At 39.0% G+C, this 18,860-nt stretch overlaps 13 protein-coding genes across 13 annotated transcripts; 7 read left to right on the forward strand and 6 right to left on the reverse strand.

Annotated features, from left to right (window-relative positions):
* Positions 1-223: 223 nt before the first annotated feature.
* On the forward strand, positions 224-1,153 carry HMX1 (Hmx1p; the record flags this gene model as incomplete). Its single annotated transcript, XM_002497658.1, has 1 exon — positions 224-1,153. The coding sequence occupies one exon, from the start codon at positions 224-226 to the stop codon at positions 1,151-1,153; it is 930 nt and encodes a 309-aa protein (XP_002497703.1).
* Positions 1,154-2,074: 921 nt separating this feature from the next.
* On the forward strand, positions 2,075-3,322 carry MSS51 (Mss51p; the record flags this gene model as incomplete). Its single annotated transcript, XM_002497659.1, has 1 exon — positions 2,075-3,322. The coding sequence occupies one exon, from the start codon at positions 2,075-2,077 to the stop codon at positions 3,320-3,322; it is 1,248 nt and encodes a 415-aa protein (XP_002497704.1).
* An 83-nt stretch (positions 3,323-3,405) lies between these two features.
* CDC36 (CCR4-NOT core subunit CDC36) lies at positions 3,406-3,981 on the reverse strand (the record flags this gene model as incomplete). Its single annotated transcript, XM_002497660.1, has 1 exon — positions 3,406-3,981. The coding sequence occupies one exon, from the start codon at positions 3,979-3,981 to the stop codon at positions 3,406-3,408; it is 576 nt and encodes a 191-aa protein (XP_002497705.1).
* A 151-nt stretch (positions 3,982-4,132) lies between these two features.
* FAP7 (nucleoside-triphosphatase) lies at positions 4,133-4,729 on the forward strand (the record flags this gene model as incomplete). The annotated part of the gene is made up of 1 exon (XM_002497661.1): positions 4,133-4,729. The coding sequence occupies one exon, from the start codon at positions 4,133-4,135 to the stop codon at positions 4,727-4,729; it is 597 nt and encodes a 198-aa protein (XP_002497706.1).
* Positions 4,730-5,031: 302 nt separating this feature from the next.
* On the forward strand, positions 5,032-6,825 carry NRP1 (Nrp1p; the record flags this gene model as incomplete). The annotated part of the gene is made up of 1 exon (XM_002497662.1): positions 5,032-6,825. The coding sequence occupies one exon, from the start codon at positions 5,032-5,034 to the stop codon at positions 6,823-6,825; it is 1,794 nt and encodes a 597-aa protein (XP_002497707.1).
* Positions 6,826-7,043: 218 nt separating this feature from the next.
* On the reverse strand, positions 7,044-8,192 carry SFA1 (bifunctional alcohol dehydrogenase/S-(hydroxymethyl)glutathione dehydrogenase; the record flags this gene model as incomplete). The annotated part of the gene is made up of 1 exon (XM_002497663.1): positions 7,044-8,192. The coding sequence occupies one exon, from the start codon at positions 8,190-8,192 to the stop codon at positions 7,044-7,046; it is 1,149 nt and encodes a 382-aa protein (XP_002497708.1).
* Positions 8,193-8,440: 248 nt separating this feature from the next.
* Positions 8,441-9,196, forward strand: COQ9 (ubiquinone biosynthesis protein COQ9; the record flags this gene model as incomplete). The annotated part of the gene is made up of 1 exon (XM_002497664.1): positions 8,441-9,196. The coding sequence occupies one exon, from the start codon at positions 8,441-8,443 to the stop codon at positions 9,194-9,196; it is 756 nt and encodes a 251-aa protein (XP_002497709.1).
* Positions 9,197-9,231: 35 nt separating this feature from the next.
* On the reverse strand, positions 9,232-9,561 carry YKE2 (tubulin-binding prefolding complex subunit YKE2; the record flags this gene model as incomplete). Its single annotated transcript, XM_002497665.1, has 1 exon — positions 9,232-9,561. One exon carries the CDS (start codon positions 9,559-9,561, stop codon positions 9,232-9,234), a length of 330 nt encoding a protein of 109 aa, XP_002497710.1.
* A 168-nt stretch (positions 9,562-9,729) lies between these two features.
* Positions 9,730-10,628, forward strand: PBA1 (Pba1p; the record flags this gene model as incomplete). Its single annotated transcript, XM_002497666.1, has 2 exons — positions 9,730-9,735; positions 9,816-10,628. The coding sequence occupies 2 exons, from the start codon at positions 9,730-9,732 to the stop codon at positions 10,626-10,628; spliced, it is 819 nt and encodes a 272-aa protein (XP_002497711.1).
* A 183-nt stretch (positions 10,629-10,811) lies between these two features.
* On the reverse strand, positions 10,812-12,353 carry NOP56 (snoRNP complex protein NOP56; the record flags this gene model as incomplete). Its single annotated transcript, XM_002497667.1, has 1 exon — positions 10,812-12,353. One exon carries the CDS (start codon positions 12,351-12,353, stop codon positions 10,812-10,814), a length of 1,542 nt encoding a protein of 513 aa, XP_002497712.1.
* A 409-nt stretch (positions 12,354-12,762) lies between these two features.
* Positions 12,763-15,123, reverse strand: ZYRO0F11814g (uncharacterized protein; the record flags this gene model as incomplete). The annotated part of the gene is made up of 1 exon (XM_002497668.1): positions 12,763-15,123. One exon carries the CDS (start codon positions 15,121-15,123, stop codon positions 12,763-12,765), a length of 2,361 nt encoding a protein of 786 aa, XP_002497713.1.
* Positions 15,124-15,326: 203 nt separating this feature from the next.
* On the forward strand, positions 15,327-16,733 carry SPT14 (phosphatidylinositol N-acetylglucosaminyltransferase SPT14; the record flags this gene model as incomplete). The annotated part of the gene is made up of 2 exons (XM_002497669.1): positions 15,327-15,343; positions 15,413-16,733. 2 exons carry the CDS (start codon positions 15,327-15,329, stop codon positions 16,731-16,733), a joined length of 1,338 nt encoding a protein of 445 aa, XP_002497714.1.
* Positions 16,734-16,746: 13 nt separating this feature from the next.
* On the reverse strand, positions 16,747-18,741 carry NIP100 (Nip100p; the record flags this gene model as incomplete). Its single annotated transcript, XM_002497670.1, has 1 exon — positions 16,747-18,741. One exon carries the CDS (start codon positions 18,739-18,741, stop codon positions 16,747-16,749), a length of 1,995 nt encoding a protein of 664 aa, XP_002497715.1.
* Positions 18,742-18,860: the final 119 nt, after the last annotated feature.

Below are 18,860 nucleotides of genomic sequence, written 5' to 3' on the forward strand. Positions count from 1 at the left end.
ACATCGGATATTTCGGATTCACGACTTGTGTCGCCATAGCTGCACCCTACTAAGTTAGAGAATTAGAGGGTGAAGTAATACACAATTTTGGGTGCATCGATAGTAGTAAGCTTATAAAAGGATGGCCATTAGTTGCGTACTTTCCTCTGGGTCAATCGTTATTCCCTACCTCAGGAACAAGAGCAAGTTCGCACAATTCTACAAGAATCACAAATAGAAAAAGATGGCTACCATTCCAGCACCTACAGATGTGGGAGCGCTTGCTAATAGAATAAACTTTCACACAAGAGATGCACATAACAAAATCAACGCCTATATGAGCGTAAGGCTGGCGTTTGCGCTCAAGCACGGTTGGATCTTTAGACAAGGCATTCTAGCATATTACTACATTTTTCAAGCCATTGAACAAGAATTGGACCGTATAATGGATCATGCGAGAAATGAAAAGGAAATGCAGATGCAGAATGTCCTGGGGAAATTTTGGATGAATGACTTTAGGAGGACAGACAGAATTTTCCAAGACCTGACCTTGTTATATTCTCCTGAATTCCCAACCGAATCTAGTCTAGAACAATTTCTAACGAGTGGGAACCACTTAGCGCCCACACTGCAAGCCTTTGTGGATTCAATCCATAAAAATGTGCAAGAAGAACCTTGTACGATCCTAGCCTATTGTCACGTTTTATACTTGGCACTTTTCGCAGGTGGTAAAGTGATGAGATCTAATCTCTACAGACATACGGGTCTTTTCCCCAAATTCCAACATCTATCGCCAAGAGAATTGGTACAGAGGGGTACGAATTTCTTTACATTCAGTGAAGAAGGTTCTGAAGCTGAAAACAAATTGAGATGGAGGTATAAGAGAGGTTACGAATTAGCCACGAGAGACGAATTAACCGAAGAACAGAAACAAAAAATCATTTCGGTATCAAGTGAAATTTTCCAATGGAACATGGAGACAATTGCAGAAATCGGTGAATTAAATCGTCAAGAGCTAATGGGATCGGTTAGCTTTAGGCTGCTTACCTATTTACATGAGGAGTGGAAACACACCGATAAGTTGTCTAAAAATCAAAAGGATCTTTTGGTATTAGCAGTTCTCGTGGTACAATTCTTAATTGTCTATCTAGTACTTCGCAGAATCTTGGCATAGGGGAAAGGAATTACATATATACAGGGATTTAAACACATTCATATAATAAAAATAAAAGAATTTCAGATTCGGTTCATATTCATTTTCATCTACCTTGTGTTAATTTTCTTTTTTCGGCCTTTTCTCTCTTTCTTCTCTTTCTTAACTTGTGTTTCTTCATCTTCTTACGTCTTTTCCTCATAACAGAATCTAATTCCATTCTGACGTCGCCATTGTTCACTGGTTCTTGTAATGGCTCGAACTGTGGCTGTAGTTGCAGTTTCAATGGATTCACAGGATTCAATTGAGTATTTTGCATTAACATTGAAGGTAAAAACGGCTTTGGAGTCCCCACACTGCACGACGTAAGCGTGCTTAGGGGCCGCAGCGCCAGACGAGGTAACCTCCTGATGCTGCAAAGAAACATATGATCCTTCAACTGCTTTTCCTTGTTCTATTTTATCATTGTTCTTGTCTGTAGAGTTCAAGGAATTGGTTTTTTTCACTTTTGACGTTGGAAAGAGGCTTCCTTCGTGTGCTGTGATCTATAGAGCAAGAGTAAAGAATAGACCAAAAGTAAGGCTTGAAGCAGCGCTAGAGAGCTGGAATCAGAGCGCTAGATCTTTTGGGGCTCAGTTTACCTCCTCAGGCTGCTTCTAATCCTTTCTGTATGTCACGCGAATAACACGTGATATTCACATGGTCTAAACAAATAGCCTTTTTTTTTTTTTCTTCCTCTCGATAAAATTTAAACTTACAATGAGCACCAAGTTTTCCCTATTGATAGTTCAAAAATCGATGGAGATTTGATCATATAGAGATCGTTATTGAGTGTCTTCGGCTATTTTTGTTTGATACTTTGCAAGAACTCGTCTATCGATCTTCCCGGTCCTTTTTATTCTCTTTTTTCCCCTTTTTATCCCCAAAATCACAAGAGAGAAAATGCTTCGTAGCATTCGTCTGTGCAGACCCATTACCCAACGTCGAACAATCATTGGATTTGTTAGAAATGCATTGGGTTTAGATCCACCACCTTCTCCAGATGATCCAACGCCCGAAAATAGATTTCATCTCTGGGACCAATCTCCTGCAGGAGATTTGAGAGAGCGTGCCGCTAGGATAAGAGCATTGGCACAGTGTCCAGTTACCGGTAAAGAAATCAATTACACATGCCCGTTATCAGGAATTCCAACACATCATTCGAAGGAAGCATGGGAACAAGACAAAAAATATCATGAATCTAAAAAATGGGAGTTATTGAAGAAAGTTAACATATATGAACACGATCTTCGCAGTGGTAGACCTTTCCCTGAATTTGACTTCCCACAAGACTTAGAATTTGATAGAACTGTCAATATGACTAATTGGGACCTTTTCTTTTATACACGACAATTTTATTCAATGGATACAGAATTTCAATTAGCTGCAGTTACTAAGATGTTGAGTTATCCAATTACCATTGCCTCTGTCTTGAACCAATTTTCACCATATTCTTTAAATCCTAAGGGGCCAATAACGCTGGAGGGTTTAAAGTCCCTAGCGGCACTACGTTACACGTTATACCCCTTTGAAAATAAGACAGTGGCTGCAACTAAGGATCGCCCAATGAGACTCTTTATTCTGGGTGCAAGAGCTGAAGCTTTACTACCAGGTCACGTTTGGAAACAGCTACAATTTTTATTCCCAGAGACAGCTTTCGAATTACATTTTATCGGACCCGAATGTCTTGTCAACAAGGAGAAGCATCAGTACGTGTCAAGTCCTGCGCCCGTCGTAAAACGTATTGATGAAACATTATCATTTGTCTATCACACGGATTACTTTCATGTTTACCACGATGCACAAGATTTTTTCCCCTACGATCCATATTTAGATGCCTTCTTCTGCTTCCATCCAGGTTTTGGAGCTCCAGAGTCAACTAAGTTATGGTTGGAAAAGACCATCCCAGGCTTATTGGAGACTAAATGTGCTATTTTTGCTACGGGAGTAAACAAGTCTGCATTATTACGTGATATAAATGCAGTTATGGATAAACATAGTAAGGAAATTGATATATTAATGGAACCAACAAAGAACATCTATGGATCAACTAAATGGGAACTTAACGATGTAAACCCCCAAGAAGTTTACCAATTCAACATGTACATAGCTGGATTCCGTGGTAAGAGGTATCATGCTATTGAAATTTAGGGCTACTTTATACTTGTACATATTATGTTTAACCGCTTAAAAACCGATTCTTTTTTTTTTTTTTATTATTATTATTATTATTATTACATAATAGCATTATAGAAAAGTAGGAAATCTCTTTGACATTTCTCCCACCTTTGAGGATCAAAAAATACATAAGATCCTCGTTCGCTTAATCCATCTGACGATACTACCGGCTCCATCTTTGGGTCCTTTGTTAACCATGCCTTCAAGGTTTTGTGATAACGCCAATTGCGTTTACGTAGTTCCAAATAAGTCAATTCCTGGATTACAGTACCTGGATGTTTGTAAAAAAGGTAAAAAAGAGTTTCATCTTGGAAAAGTGCTACTCTTTGCTGGTCCTGTTGCACACTGTTAAAGCAGGGCGGCGTCGATTGGGAATGCAATACGTTTGGTATGTTAACAAAAGACTCTGGTATAAAAAATCTAGGTTCTACTTCACTTCTGCTCGTTTCTGCCCATGGTGATTGAAATGTATCCAGTACTTTATGTCTTTTTGAATCTCTTGGTATTCCCAATGAATGTAGCATAGAAGATAAATCTGCCCCCAAAGTCATTGAATGATCATATTTACCAGATAATTCTCGGTCCTCTTGCTTTACCAAGGGCACTAAGGCCTCTAATCCGAACTTATCCATCTTTCTTTACCACTTTTTCTTTTAGTATTTTAGTAGTTTACTGTTCATATTTAAAAGTTCTTTTCATGTTAAACATCGACTACTTGAACTTATACATAAAAGAACCACTTCAAGAATAGAATAAGAAAAAGACATATAAAGGAGGGCTGCTATGGAGTCAAGAAGGTATCATCCAAACGTATTAATCACAGGAACACCAGGAAGTGGTAAATCTACTACAAGCGAGCTCCTACAGAGACGGTTATCAGATTTCCAGTACTACAATATCTCAGACTTTGCACAAGAGAACGATTGCTTCGATGGGTACGATGAAGGTAGAAAGTCACACATTGTCGATGAGGATAAACTATTAGATCTCCTGGAACCGCTGCTGAGGAAAGGTGGTAACATCATCGACTGGCACGTTAATGACGTCTTCCCCGAGAGACTGATAGATCTAGTGGTGGTACTGAGATGTGAAAACTCCATCTTATTCAAGAGATTAAAAAAGAGAGGTTACCACCAAACCAAGATTGACGAAAACATAGATGCCGAAATTATGGGCGTTGTCATGCAAGACGCACTGGACTCTTACGAGAAAGAGATTGTCGTAGAACTTACGAGTGATAGCACAGAGCAGATGGAGAATAACGTAGATAGAATTGTTTCCTGGGTCGAATTGTGGCAGGATCAACACCATTCCGGAGTAACAAATGAACTGCATGAACAAGAAAGCGACAGCGAAAGCGAAAGCGAAAGCGATGAATAATTTTCCCTTTAATTTTCGAACCCTTAGAATACGGTAAAATTATCGTTGGAAGACAATGGCTTCTCATTCTGTAGATATTGGAAGAGTTTTTTGTAACAATAATTTTTCTTAGAATTTATTTTTTTTTTTTTTTTCAATTTTTTTCAACTGACGCAGAGCTCATCGCCTGAAAAAAATTTTCATCAGATACGTAGTAGAGATCTCTAAACTGAACAAGCGAAGTGATTGAGCTTTAGGAATCCTGGCTTTTTGGCTATTTTTATGGTTTATAGGGTACTTAGACAGTCTTCTGGGGTTTGATAATGTACTATGTTGTCTTGGAAGTGGAAACGGCGCATTTAATTGAGATTCCTAAGGACCAATGTCGAATCGCCAAAATATCTTATCAGTTTGTCAATGCTGAGACTTTACAGGTTCACTACCAGGAAAACCAGGCTCCATTGCATATAATTTCTGAGAACGATAGTACCAATTTGCATGAAGCTGTTGCAAATTTGAACGAAGAGATCAATAGAATTGCCGGTGATGAGCCATTTGTTCTATGTTCACTAAATTCAACATGGCATCTCCGCGTCACTCTATCAAGACAGGCAAGGGATCAGAATTTTGCCCTTCCATCATATTTACAGCATCCCAAGATATTTGATTTGTGGAAGGAATACGAGAGATGGTGTGTAAATCATCCCGAGGTAATGCCATTGAGGAAAAATGGCGGTAGACGTATGAAGGATGTTGCGGAACTGGCAAGAGTTTTAGATATTAATGGGCTGAACTTTAACGATTCTTCATTTGACCTTTCACGTAGTGTGGAAATTCTTCTACGATTGCATCAAAGGTGTTCTACACCTGAAGATATGGCAATGGTTTTAACCCATCCCTACGATTCACACATGGACGTTCGCAATTTTCTGCAAGAATGTTCCAAAGTATTGTATTTGAACAATTTACCGCCGGATACGACTCAAAGCGAATTGGAATCGTGGTTCACACAGTTTGGAGCAAGGCCAGTTGGATTCTGGACGGTTAAAAACATTGTGGAGGAGACTTCAAATGTTAATAACAATTGGAGTATGAACAATTCACCATATGTGGAGGAACAAGATAGTATTTCGGGATTCGTGGTTTTCCAGACTCATGAAGAAGCCACAGAAGTTCTCACCTTAAATGGTAGATCTATTTTATCTAATATGGCAAATACAAAGCAGCCAAGAGTTGTCGAACACATTGTTGAAATTCAACCTTCGTCAACAAGGGTCCTTGATAGAGCTCAAGAAATTTTATCTCCTTTCCCACAGAGTAAGAATAAACCAAGACCTGGCGATTGGAATTGCCCTTCGTGTGGCTTTTCAAATTTCCAGAGACGAACTGCCTGCTTCCGTTGTTCCTTCCCTGCTACCACAGCTGTTCAAGTTAATACGAAGCAGTATATTAGTGGAGGTCCAGCAGCTAATCTACAGAATGGAAAAATTACACCTAGTCCAAGTCAAACTTACTATCCTCTTAACGTTACTCCAACACAAACTGTACCAACACCTCAATCTAGACACAATACAACTATGACACCGCATATGGACCAAAGTATGGCGATGTTACATGGTACTGGAGCTGCAGGTGCGGGTGGTAATAATTACCGCTATCCTGGTGCACAATCATTGAATTTTGTTGCTAATAACGTTAACAATGGTAATGGCAATGGTAATAATAATAGTGGTAGTAATAATCGTTACAACGGCCAAGGAAACGGTGGGTCGAATGTTCCATTTAGAGCGGGTGACTGGAAATGTCCCTCTTGTATTTATCACAACTTTGCCAAGAATGTTGTATGTCTACGTTGTGGTGGTCCCAAAATTACAGCTGTAGATCTGGAGAATGCAGCTACTACTAGTAATAATATTAATAATAATAATGGTGTCAACCAACACGATGCTAAAGTGGTGGCTAAGAACAACAGCGTTAGTCTATTAGATTTGACATCAATGGGCTCAACGGTATCGTTAAGTGATAAGTTACCAAATGGTAACGCTACGAGTTCGGCAGCTTATGATGGGTTTGGTGTAGCATTGGATTCTAGAAGTGTTTCGGAACCCAAATGGTGAAAAGGTTATAAAAGAATTGCATGCATTTCAGTAGAAATGGGGAGAGTAGATGGTGAGGGAAAATTGTTATTTTATCGTTGTAATTTTTTGAATTTGGTTTTAATAGACGCATATATTGTACCATAAATATAAGTTCAGAAGAAGAGGCAAATCTTTTCTTTTATGCTAATAATTTATTCATTAATTTCTTTCTTTTGTATATATTTCTAAAGTTCTGTTTAATCAGTGTAGTTCAAAACAGTTCTCAAAGAATCACCTGCATGTAAATCTTCAAAGGCCTCGTTGATCTGTTTGAAAGGTCTTCTGTTGGTGATGAATTCATCAACTTTCAAGGCACCTCCTTGGTAATCCTTGATCAAGCCACCCATTTCAGATCTACCTTTAATACCACCAAAGGCGGAACCCTTCCAGACTCTACCAGTGACCAATTGGAATGGTCTGGTGGAGATTTCTTGACCAGAGGCTGCAACACCAATGACCACAGAGACACCCCATCCCTTGTGACAGGCTTCTAGAGCATCTCTCATCACCTTAACGTTACCAGTACAGTCAAAGGTAAAGTCTAGACCACCATCGGTCATTTCAATCAATTTTTCAACAATGGTTTGGCCATTCTGCAAATCGGTTGCTGGGTTGATAAAATCGGTTGCACCGAACTCATGCATGTACTTCTTCTTAGCATCGTTAATATCAACCAAGATAATCTGGGAGGCACCTCTGGCCTTGGCACCTTGTGCTACAGATAGACCAACGGTACCAGCACCAAAGATAGCGACAGTGTCACCCTTTTGGACGTTAGCAGTTTTCACTGCAGCACCGTAACCAGTAGTAACACCACAACCCAATAGACAGGCACTTTCTAAAGGTGCCTTAGGGTCAACGGCAACAACGGACACATCTGCAACCACTGTATATTCAGAGAAGGTGGAACAGCCCATGAAATGCAATAGGGTTTCACCCTTCTTGTTCTTGAATCTCGAGGTACCATCTGGCATAACACCTTTACCTTGAGTAGCTCTAACAGAACCACACAAGTTGGTCTTACCAGATTTACAGAATTTACATTTACCACATTCGGCTGTGTACAGAGCCACAACATGGTCACCAGGCTTAACGCTAGTTACACCTTCACCGACGGATTCGACTATACCGGCACCTTCATGGCCAAGAATACTTGGGAATGCACCTTCAGGATCAGCACCTGACAAAGTGTAAGCATCGGTATGACACACAGCTGTCTTTTTGACGCGGATACGGACTTCATGAGCCTTTGGAGGATCGACTGTAATCTCTTCCACACTCAAGGGTTTTCCAGCCTCGTAGGCTACGGCAGCAAGGGAGGTAACTGGCTTTCCTTCAGTAGACATTTTTAGGCTTGTTAAAAAATCTTAGGTACTCTAGATATCAATACTGAAAGTCCTTTAGGTCTTTCCAATGTCAATTAGTGAAACTAATACCGTATTTGTAAGAAGTTCAAGTGAAATTTCATCCCGTAAAACAGCTTTTATACCGTTAGATAACACGAGAAAAGAAATCGGTAATAGCATAACGAGGATTCATTGAAGGATCAAGAGTGTCGGAATCGGATCCCAATCTGCTAGAAACCCCCTGAATTATGTTTAAGCGTCTTTGTCAAGTTTCTCTACGTCGATACCACCCATCTAAAGGGGAACATTTGAATTCAAGTCGACTAGGTCCCCTAAACTACGGTCTAGATTCTCCTCAATATGCAGTATTATCTCACGCTCTTAAGGTTTCAGTACCTGTGGTAGGGTTTAATGAAAGAGCCATTGTTCATTCTTTGAACCAGCTGAATTATCCATCTACCATGCTGAGTGTTATTGGTGCTTCTAATTCACCCTCGTTGTTGCATTCATCGCCAGCTGTAATGGAACTGGTTAAGTTCCATCTAGTGCAGAAGAGGTTGCAACTCTCACAAGATTTGTCCAGTGAGGAGAAACCTAGCTTAGAAGATCTATTCATCAAAAGACTCGAATTGAACGTCCCTATAGCTGGTCATCTTTCACAATTGCTATCGCATGTGTCGGTTCCAGGGCCTTTCACAGTGGACACTGCACTGCCAGAGTTACATAGATTGTCTGACGATCTAATCTACTACTCGAATGAGAAAGATCACCACGATTTTGCATGGTATTCCAAGAGATTGGGTATTAGTTGTGCGTACGTGAGCAGTGAACTGTTTATGGCTCAAGATAAGTCACACAATTATGAGGAAACGTTTCAATTTGCTAGAGATAAATTACAACGTACCATGCAATTGGGTGAATATTACAACAATACTGAAGAATGGCTATGGTATACACTTCTGAATTCGATTAACTTGGCAAAATCACAAATGGCCAGGGGCTGATCTTAACGACTATAGAATTATTTTGTACGTAATCATCAATTGGTATCACCACTACGCAGTTTAATCAACTCAGCTTTAACTCTCTCTTGTTCCTCCTGCTTACCTTTGATATTATTCTCACAGCGATCAATTTCAGTTTGAATGAACTCTAACCTTTTACTAACGTTGGTACGAGCATCATCTTGTTCCACTGGCAACAGAACGTTACCAGTAAGTTTGTAAACTTTCGAATCAGATTTTAAACCGTTAAACTCATCGTCCACAATCTTATTCTCTTGTAATTGGGTCTCAAGCTTCTGACGAGCAACTATGAAGTTTTCTAACTCACCCTGCAGTTTTTGATATTGAGCAGCAAGCTCTGACATTGTTAATTTGGATTGATTTTAATGGGCGATGAGCTGGTCTTGTAGTGTTAAGTACACTTTTTCACTTCAAAGGTTCGCTTTCACAAGATTGACGGTGTACATGTAGGTGATTATAAACCAAAATTAAAGAAATTCGAATAAAATTGATTCCAGATTTTATTGGGAAGCATGTTAGTATGTTTAAATCTACTTTATAAGTTTTCAGCTTTCAAATGAGACCCATATCGACTAACATCTGTACTTTTTGCCTCTAGTTCAAACAATGGAACGAAATTGCTGAGCCTAGGCACCATTTGGATTCACCATTGGCGGTTGGTATTGATGATGAATCCCTACAAAAAGGTTCTCTACCGCTAGTGGAACTACCAAACATCAATTGGAACAAGTTTCACAAGATCTTCTTGACAACTGGTATCATGGATCCACTTTTCCCTAAGGAGTTACTGGGTGTAATGAAACTGGGAGACATAAGAACAACCTTGACCATAGATCGAAATCAACAGCATGAAAATGGAGAATACTCTTGGAATTTTGAAGAGAATTTCCCCAATGAAGTTAATTTAAATGGTGGGCAAGATAATGATGATGGCCAATCGTTAACATTTGTAACGACAGTAGAGGCATTTGGAGATTGTCTGCTGGTGGGCGTTAAGGAAAATTTCCTCAAAGTTTCCCCCATTATTTACAATCGAATTGCACAAGTTTTACTCTCTGTTTTCGATGGTACGCACCACGAGTTAAAGGTTTTAGGTACATCTGATAGAATTACAGAATTGAAATCCATTTCACACCTACGCTCCGATTTGCAACCTCCAGAATTTGTTACTGGTTTCATTGGCAGCATATTGACGCAATTAACTGTCAAGAACATTCCATTCGAAGGTTTTATCGCACCAAGTGAAGGTGCTATTGGCTTTGAAAAGATGTCAATGAATACAATGCCCGAATTGATCGATATCTGCGGCCAATGGATTAATGGTAATTCTGAAAAATATAGATCTGAATGTTATAGGCATTGGAGACTCGATAGTGGAGCTGTAGGCTCGCTATCTGGGTTATACGTATAATCAAGGAATCAATCATAGTCAGTCACTACAACGCACAATAATAAAAAAATTCTCGCTCGTCTAAATATACAGTACACAGGGTTAGAAATCCTATCATTGGTAAATACAGCGTTGATATCGATATTAATTACTCGTAGGTTTGATTTTCTTTTTTATCTATTTTATCCTTGTTGTTGTTACCTCTTAATTCTTCTTCTCTTTCTTCTCCTTCTTTTCTTTCTTCTCCTTCTTTTCTTTCTTCTCCTTCTTTTCTTTCTTCTCTTTCTTTTCTTTCTTCTCTTTCTTGTCCTTCTTGTCCTCCTTCTTTACCTTCTTCTTCTCTTTCTTGTCCTCTTCTTCTTCTTCACTCTGTTCTTCTTCTTCAGAAGTGTGTTTCCTCTTCTTAGATTCTTGCTTAGGTTCTTCTTCTGGCTTGTTTTCGTTATATAGCTCAATAGCTTCCTGAATTGCCAATTCGTTCTTCAAAGTTGGGTGACCAGTGGTGTAAAATTCCAATCTTTGTTCCACTTGCTTCTTCAAAACGGTACCAAAGATGTTGGTTGGTTCATCGGAATAGTTGTCAATTCTGGAGGCCATGGTACACTTGTTAGCCAAGTATCTAGAGATTCTACCCTTGTTCTTAGCAGCTGCCTTGGAGATAAATCCACTGTGGTAAATTAAACCATATTTAGGGGTATTTCCCTTTGTCTTCAAAGCTCTGAAAAGAGCCTTTTCAGCACCCAAGATTTGCACAGTAGATGCAGCTTGCTTAGACAAATTGGTCAAAGAACCTGCATGGGAGATCAATCTAGCACCGATAACTTCACCGATCAATTCTGACAAGTTTGGAGCAACGGTATGCATCTTTTCACACAAGTAATCGTACAATTGTCTTCTGTAATCAGCCAAGTTGACGACTCTTTGCGCAAAGATACAAACATTTTCCATATCGGCACTAGATAAATCTTGACCCATAGAGATACGAGCATTGTCCATGACTCTTTCAGCAATAGCAGCATCATCATTCAAAAGAGCAGCTAAATCGTGCAAAGAATCTTCACTCAAAGAGGTCTTATCCTTAATGAATAAAACCAATTTAGCAAAATTGTAGTTATCAGGAACGAGCTTAGCCAACTCAGGGAAGTGCCAGCCGTACCATTCCTTAACTCTCATGGCAAAAGTGTTAATATCCTTGTCCAATTGATCCAAAAGGGCGATAGCTTGAATAATGTGATTATCATTCTTTTGCACAGAAAACTTCACCTTGGCACGAGAGTAGGCGTGACCCAAACCTAATTGAGCTCTTTCCAAATCACCACTTTGCAAACCTTTGAACAATTTTTCACCATGTAATCTAACACCACGGATCAAATCTTGCGATAATTCGTTAGAGAAACAATCAACGTAAGGGAAGACTTCCTTAATGGAGGGACCCAAGTTTTTATCAGAGATACCTAAAGTAACAGATTGCTTCTTGGAACCCTTTGGCAAATTCAAATCTAAGACCGCTTTCAAACTTTCAGACAGCAAACCTTCAGAAATGTCGTTAGCATTTTCTAAGGCTTCAGCTGCACCTTTGAAAGGTGAGAATGAAACAAGTTCTAACAACTTAGTGAAAGATCCAAAGTCATTAATCTGCTTTTGAACCTCTTCTAATCTTGATCCAATGTTATCTTGTTGCAATTTAACTTTGAAAATTGCATACCCAGTAGGCTCTTCAAACAACAGATACTCTATAGGCGCCATCCTGAATTCAATGTGAAATGAACTACGTTAAACCAGCTGAATTTAAAAGGCGACAAGGTAAGGCTCCCTTGGTATCCTGGTCGATAAATACTGTTGGTCGTGTTAACTATGTCAATTGTATGTATAGCTCATCTCGAAGGCGATGAGCTTCTGAAATTTTTTCATGTCCAAAAAAAAAATTTTCACCAAAAAGCGGGTAACACCTTTATAGAAGTAATCTGAGTACTATACCAAACTATATAGAACAGATAAATATTCAGCCGCCAATGCTGCTAGAGCTGCTGTGGCACAATTTGGATAATTTTCCCACAGAATATTGAACTCTTGCTATCAAATTATCATATTTGCCGTTCACTTAAGTTCTCTCTCTTGTGTCACTATCTATGTATAAATCGTGTATCATTTGTTTTTAAATGTCATTAGTCTCTTCCAGGAATAGAGCTGCTGATTGTTGCAAGATCTGGGCCACGCTATTCAATTCACTTTGAGCACGGTTCCAATCCTCATCTACGATAGCATCCTTTACAGATGGGAAAATCCATGGGTCTCCCTTGACGGCTTGCGTCCAATAAGCGGGGCCAAATAGAACGTTTTTGTAGAAAGCCCTATTGGGTAAACCTTCGTTTTTACATTGTCTTCTACCGATGTTGGCTAGCTTTTTATTCCAAGTCCACCTGTGAACTGAAAGCAATGAAGGTTCAATACCTTCGTCTCTCACCATGACGACATTATCCCAACTTTTTGACCAAGCTGCCCATTCTTCACCTATTTTTTTCCATAATAAAAGCGAATTAACCACTTCCTGGCAATTCAGGTGTCCCGGATAATTGTTTCCTAGCTCCTGTATAGCACTGTCCACCACATGGACGTATCTCATTACACTGAAGGGAATCGATGGATTATCAGCTAGTTTGAGAGCGGATTGGAATAAAAATAGTAATAGGTCAGAAACCGCTTGACGTTGATTATCGTCGTGTAGTATATCCTTAATCTTTTCGAAATCGTCTGCAGATGTTAAAAGTGGTGGTTTGCCCTCTAAGAAATCTGGTGAAGAAATTACGGATACAGGTACACCATTTGCCATCAATGGAATCCAGTCCCCGTATTCTTGGACGTCCCTCACATTAACATTGTACCCAAACCTATTCTCTTCATTTTCGAAAAATTCTTGTAAAAGCGGATGTGATTGTATGTCCAATTTTCTCTCACCGGTGGGGATTGTTAATTGACTCAAATCAATAACAGAATAGATTTCGTCCTTCAAAGGCCCAGCATTCTCCTCTAATAATTCGGTTGCCCCTGCTAAATTGAATTCATTACCACCATATGATGCGAAATAAACGTTTCTCAATGGCTTCCAGTCGAATTTATATTTTAGCTCTTGGAATAATTGAAGAATAGATAACAGCATTGCAGTGCCATATGATGGATAGGAGGTTCCCTTAAAGACACTTGTTCTAGATGCTGCAATTATAATTGCTTTATCATTTTGTTCACCGCCTTCGATCTTACCCAGTAAATTATTTACCGGATGTCTTTCTCTAACCGTAGTCTTAACTTTCATGTTTATAAGAGCTTCACCTGGTTGACCACTGAAGCTTGAATCATCAAATTGTACACCACTCTTTGATAAAAGATTTAATAGTATGGAAGCTTGGTTCCATGAAAGTGGCATTGTAGGAATATGCGGAAGACCAGTAGCAAATTTTGGATCTATACTCTGGAAACTATTACCGGGCCAGCCAGGGGTCAATGCGTCACCTGGCCAAACCTGTGGTTTCCCTACTGACCTGTCCTGCACTACATCACCATTACCATCTTGTTCTGCTGTAATGAATAAGATTCCCTTAGCACCGTATTTTTCAGCCGCTAATACTTGTTCACTAACTACACTACCGTAATGTTCCAATAAAATAAATTCGCCATTTAAAAGACCGTTTTGTCTTAAATTTTCCAAGTCTTGTAATGAACCTTTATTAGCAAAGATCAAATTTACACCGTTCAACTCACCATCTTTGCTTAGTGGGTTGAAATTCTCTTGGTTTACATTAATGATCACCTCTTGACCATTGTGCACTGCCTTTAACGAAACTTCGCTCGGATAGTTAGAGTATCCATTATAATTAGATTCTCTTATTAATCTAATACCATTGTTGGTAAAAGATTCCAAAATGTAGTTTCTCACTGCAGTGTCACCTTTGGTACCTGACATGTGCGGCATGCTACTGATATATTCCACATCCCTTTCAAACTTAGATAAGTCCACAGAATCTTTTGCGTAATCCATTAATACTTGATAGTCCGAAAACATTCCTCTACTCCCTAAACTCAGTTCAGTGGGCAATAATCCGCTAACCATAATCATATACGCAATGATAGACATAAGTACGATGTAGAAAAACCGCCTTAAGATCAAAGGATTTCCGACTTTATTTAGATAGTAGTCTATTTTCTCGGAAACCATGCTAATTATCTGTGCTAGTGGATCCATAATCTTCTCCCTCACAGGTATGACTATGTTATTACTAAAACTGTCCCTAAATCTCTGTATTTTGCCGACGGAATCTTGAAGTGTCGAATCATCCTCATATTCCATCTGTTCCATAGCATTATCTGGCTCTTCTGATGGTTCTGTATCGAATGTATAGTCATATTCTGGTGGATCTAAGGGTAAAGAATCTTGACTCATTTCAGGCTCATTCTGGACAGGTTCCTGAGCTTCTTGGTCTGGAACTCTATCATATCCACTTCTCAACCCTGGAATTCGCATGGTAATGCTACAAATGAGATCCTGAAAGCCTTAAAACAGTGATTTCACCACTGCTTTTCTAGTAACGTTTCAATTGTTGATGGTTCAAATAAGCTTAACTGAAAAATGTACGCGATGTCAAGAATAGCTTAGCACCTCATCGCGAACAAAGCTCACCTTTAGTTAAGCCTCTGGACCCAATTGAAGACTATTGGGAGTCCATTATGGGGTGCAATGTAGCGTATGTGAAAGCACGTACCAGCTTTTTATAACTATGTGTTTAATGCACTTACTAACAATGTATTTACAGGATGGTATGCGATTTCTTCTACCCTCAACTAGGTGGTGTTGAGTTCCACATATTCCACCTTGCACAAAATTTGTTGCAATTAGGACATTCTGTTGTGGTTATTACCCATGCATATGGTGATAGAATTGGTATAAGGTACTTGTCTAGCGGTCTAAAAGTATACCATGTTCCGCACTTGATACTTCACAGAGGAACTACGTTCCCTACGCTGCACGGTACTTTTCCTATAATGAGGAATATATTTATTCGTGAGCAAATTGATATAGTTCACTCTCATGGTACTGCTTCTACTTTTGCTTTAGAAGCGATTTTCCATGCTAATACAATGGGACTAAGGACTGTATTTACAGATCATTCACTTTATGGGTTTTCCAATATTGGTGCAATACTTTTGAATAAACTGTTGAAGTTCTCACTAACTAATATTGATAGGATTATATGTGTTTCCAACATCTGTAAGGATAATATGATTGTAAGGACAGATGTAGATCCTGCGAAAATATCAGTAATACCCAATGCTGTTGTCAGCGAGGATTTTAAACCCCTAGAGAAGACTAATCAGAATGTACTGAAACCTTCTAAGAGTATTACTCTAGTGGTAATCAGTAGACTTTATCCTAACAAGGGTGTGGATCTTTTAATTCGACTTGTACCCAAGATATGTTCTATGCACAGTGATGTTAAATTTATAATTGCAGGTGATGGTCCCAAATATGTGGAATTACAACAGATGATTGAATCTCAAAGGTTACAGAATCGTGTTAATCTGATGGGTTCTGTACCGCATGAAAAAGTAAGAGATATTATGTGCCAAGGCGATATTTATTTACATCCAAGCTTAACTGAAGCTTTTGGTACAGTTCTCGTTGAGGCAGCATCTTGTGGACTACTCATTGTCTCTACAACAGTTGGCGGAATCCCAGAAGTGCTTCCTGAGCACATGATAGTATACGCTAACGAAACATCAGTGTCAAGTTTAGCGGCTGCTACGAACGAAGGAATAAGACAACTAAGGGAAAATAAAATTGACACATCTTCATTTCATCAGGAAGTGTCACAGATGTACAATTGGATGGATGTCGCTAAGAGGACTATCAGGGTTTACGAAAATATTTATCAAGATGCAACACCTTATGATAAAAATTGGTTAGCAATGGTCAAACGGTTTTACGCGAGAGATGGAGTCTGGGCAAACCACTTGTACCTATTGAGTGCCATTGCCGAATACATTCTCTATATTGTCTTAGAATGGCTTTACCCCCGGTCGGAGATCGATTTGGCGCCTAAATGGCCCTATGACTTATATACATCTGGCATGTAATTTTTTTTCTTCTCTAATTCAGTTTGGTATCTTTAATAGCTGACTCGATGACAGACATCTTGAATTTTGCATTTTCCATGTAGTTTTTCTTGAGTTTGCTGCATTCCAAATTGACGCTTGTGGAATAATTTACGAAGTCAAGAACTTCGTTTCCAAGGGAATGGATTCTATTTCTTAATGGAATTTCTATAATATTGATGGCTTCTTTGTGGATGTCTAGCCACTCCAAATTTACAGGTTTTTTGTTCTCCTTAGCGACATACTTTGAGACGATTTGCCTCAAGTCTCTGATTTCTGAGATTAAATCTAGTTTTTCTGAGTTGATCAATTCTGCTGCCAGATCTTCATAGCCATCATTCGGACCAATTTGATACGCTCTAAGTTGTTCACGTTTCACTTTTTGTTGCACTTTTTCAAGGACTTCTTTCAGATCCGCAACTTCTTGTATCAGGTAATCGTTACGCTGACTTAGATCACCAATTTCTATCTTCATGCTATTAAATTCCTTGCCACGGCTGTCAACTTCCTCAAGTCGTTGTTGATATACTTGATTCTTAATCATCAACTCCCTCAATTCCGTTTCCCTGTTATGGAGTAAGGTTTGCCAATGGGCGGCCATATCATCTTTTGAATTTATGCTAGTAGAAGTGGCTTCAATTGTTTGTGAATCTTCAAATTTATCATCATCTTTATCTTCGTCGACTTGTTTCATCACGGAAATTGACTCTACCTGTTGAAGAATATCCTTGGTCAATTCAAGAATATGATCCTCTTGGAATTCGAGCTCAAACTGACTGAATATTTCTTGGAAGATGGTGTTGAATAATTTCAGAGCAGAAATATTGTTTCTAGTAGTGAGAATGCAATTTGCGTTTGAAGCCCCAACGAGTAACACTTCGCATTTCTTCTGAATGGAAAGACATACAGAATAGAGTTCCGTTATTAATTCCAACGGTGGTTTGTCGGCGGTACGTTCCATGTAAAGCGCTAGTAATTCAGGTACGATTTTACCAAAGGTGAGTCCTATACAGCGTATCGCCAGAAAAGGACTGGCATTTAATTCTGGGTTTGAACTCAAAAATTCGTTGATTGATGTGAGTCGAATTTTTTCCTCTGGTATTAGACAGCCAAGAAATGGAGCAGTCCATTGAGAAACATCCCCTAGACTTTTACGGTACGATTCTTTCATATTTTCATTTGTCAATGCCGCTGCAATGCTATTTAATATAACCAATACGAACCTGCATTTCTGTTTCTCCACAAAGTTGTTTCTTATTCGATCATCTAATATCTTCTTCGATAAGTATTCAAATTGTGCTTCCTCTCTATTTCTCTTATCATCTATGCATACTTCATAAAGATCTTTTAAAAATCTGTTTTCATAAACTTGTTGTTCCATGATCTTCAATTTTGACTGCAGGTCTCTTACTTCTAGTTGGGGACTATCCTTTTCAGCTAATTCCTGATGCAGTTTAGCGTTTTCATTTTTCAATGCGTCAATTTCCTTTTGATACGATATTTCAAGTTCCTCCAACTGATCTCTAAGCTCTTTCTCCATTTCCACGTAAACTGCCTGCAATTTTACGTGAGTATCTTCTCTTTGCTGAAGGGCAGCCAATTTACCCTTTAGAGACTCTATATTCTTGCTGAGATCAGAATTCTCCATGGTGAGAAATTCTATAACGTCATTGGGACCCTCTACCTCTGTCCTTTGTAATTGGCGTCGTAGTTCATCGTTCTCCTGTAAAAGTCTTGAAACTTCTCCCTGTAAAGAATTCTGACCCCCAGAATTGATTATTTTAATGCTCTGGAGTTTGGCAAATATACCGCAGAGACCCTTCTTCTCCAAGTCAAAGTATCTTTTCCCTTGTACACTACCGTCATTTCTACCCACAGGTTCATCTAATTCTATACCATACCAGACGCCTTCAGCAAATTGAGTATGCCCAATATATTTCACAACACCATGGTGACCGTTAACATCCACTTTGTCACCAATTGCTACCATCGTTGTCTTCTACATGCTACGTCTCCATTGTTTGTAAAGTAGTAAGCCTTTCGAATGAAGAAGGCGAACTTCATCAGTTACACCAAACTTCAAAGATACACAAGAACAAAAAAGTCCGT

The sequence above is a fragment of the Zygosaccharomyces rouxii genome (genome assembly GCF_000026365.1).
Source record: "Zygosaccharomyces rouxii strain CBS732 chromosome F complete sequence".
Taxonomy (NCBI): Eukaryota; Fungi; Ascomycota; class Saccharomycetes; order Saccharomycetales; family Saccharomycetaceae; genus Zygosaccharomyces; species Zygosaccharomyces rouxii.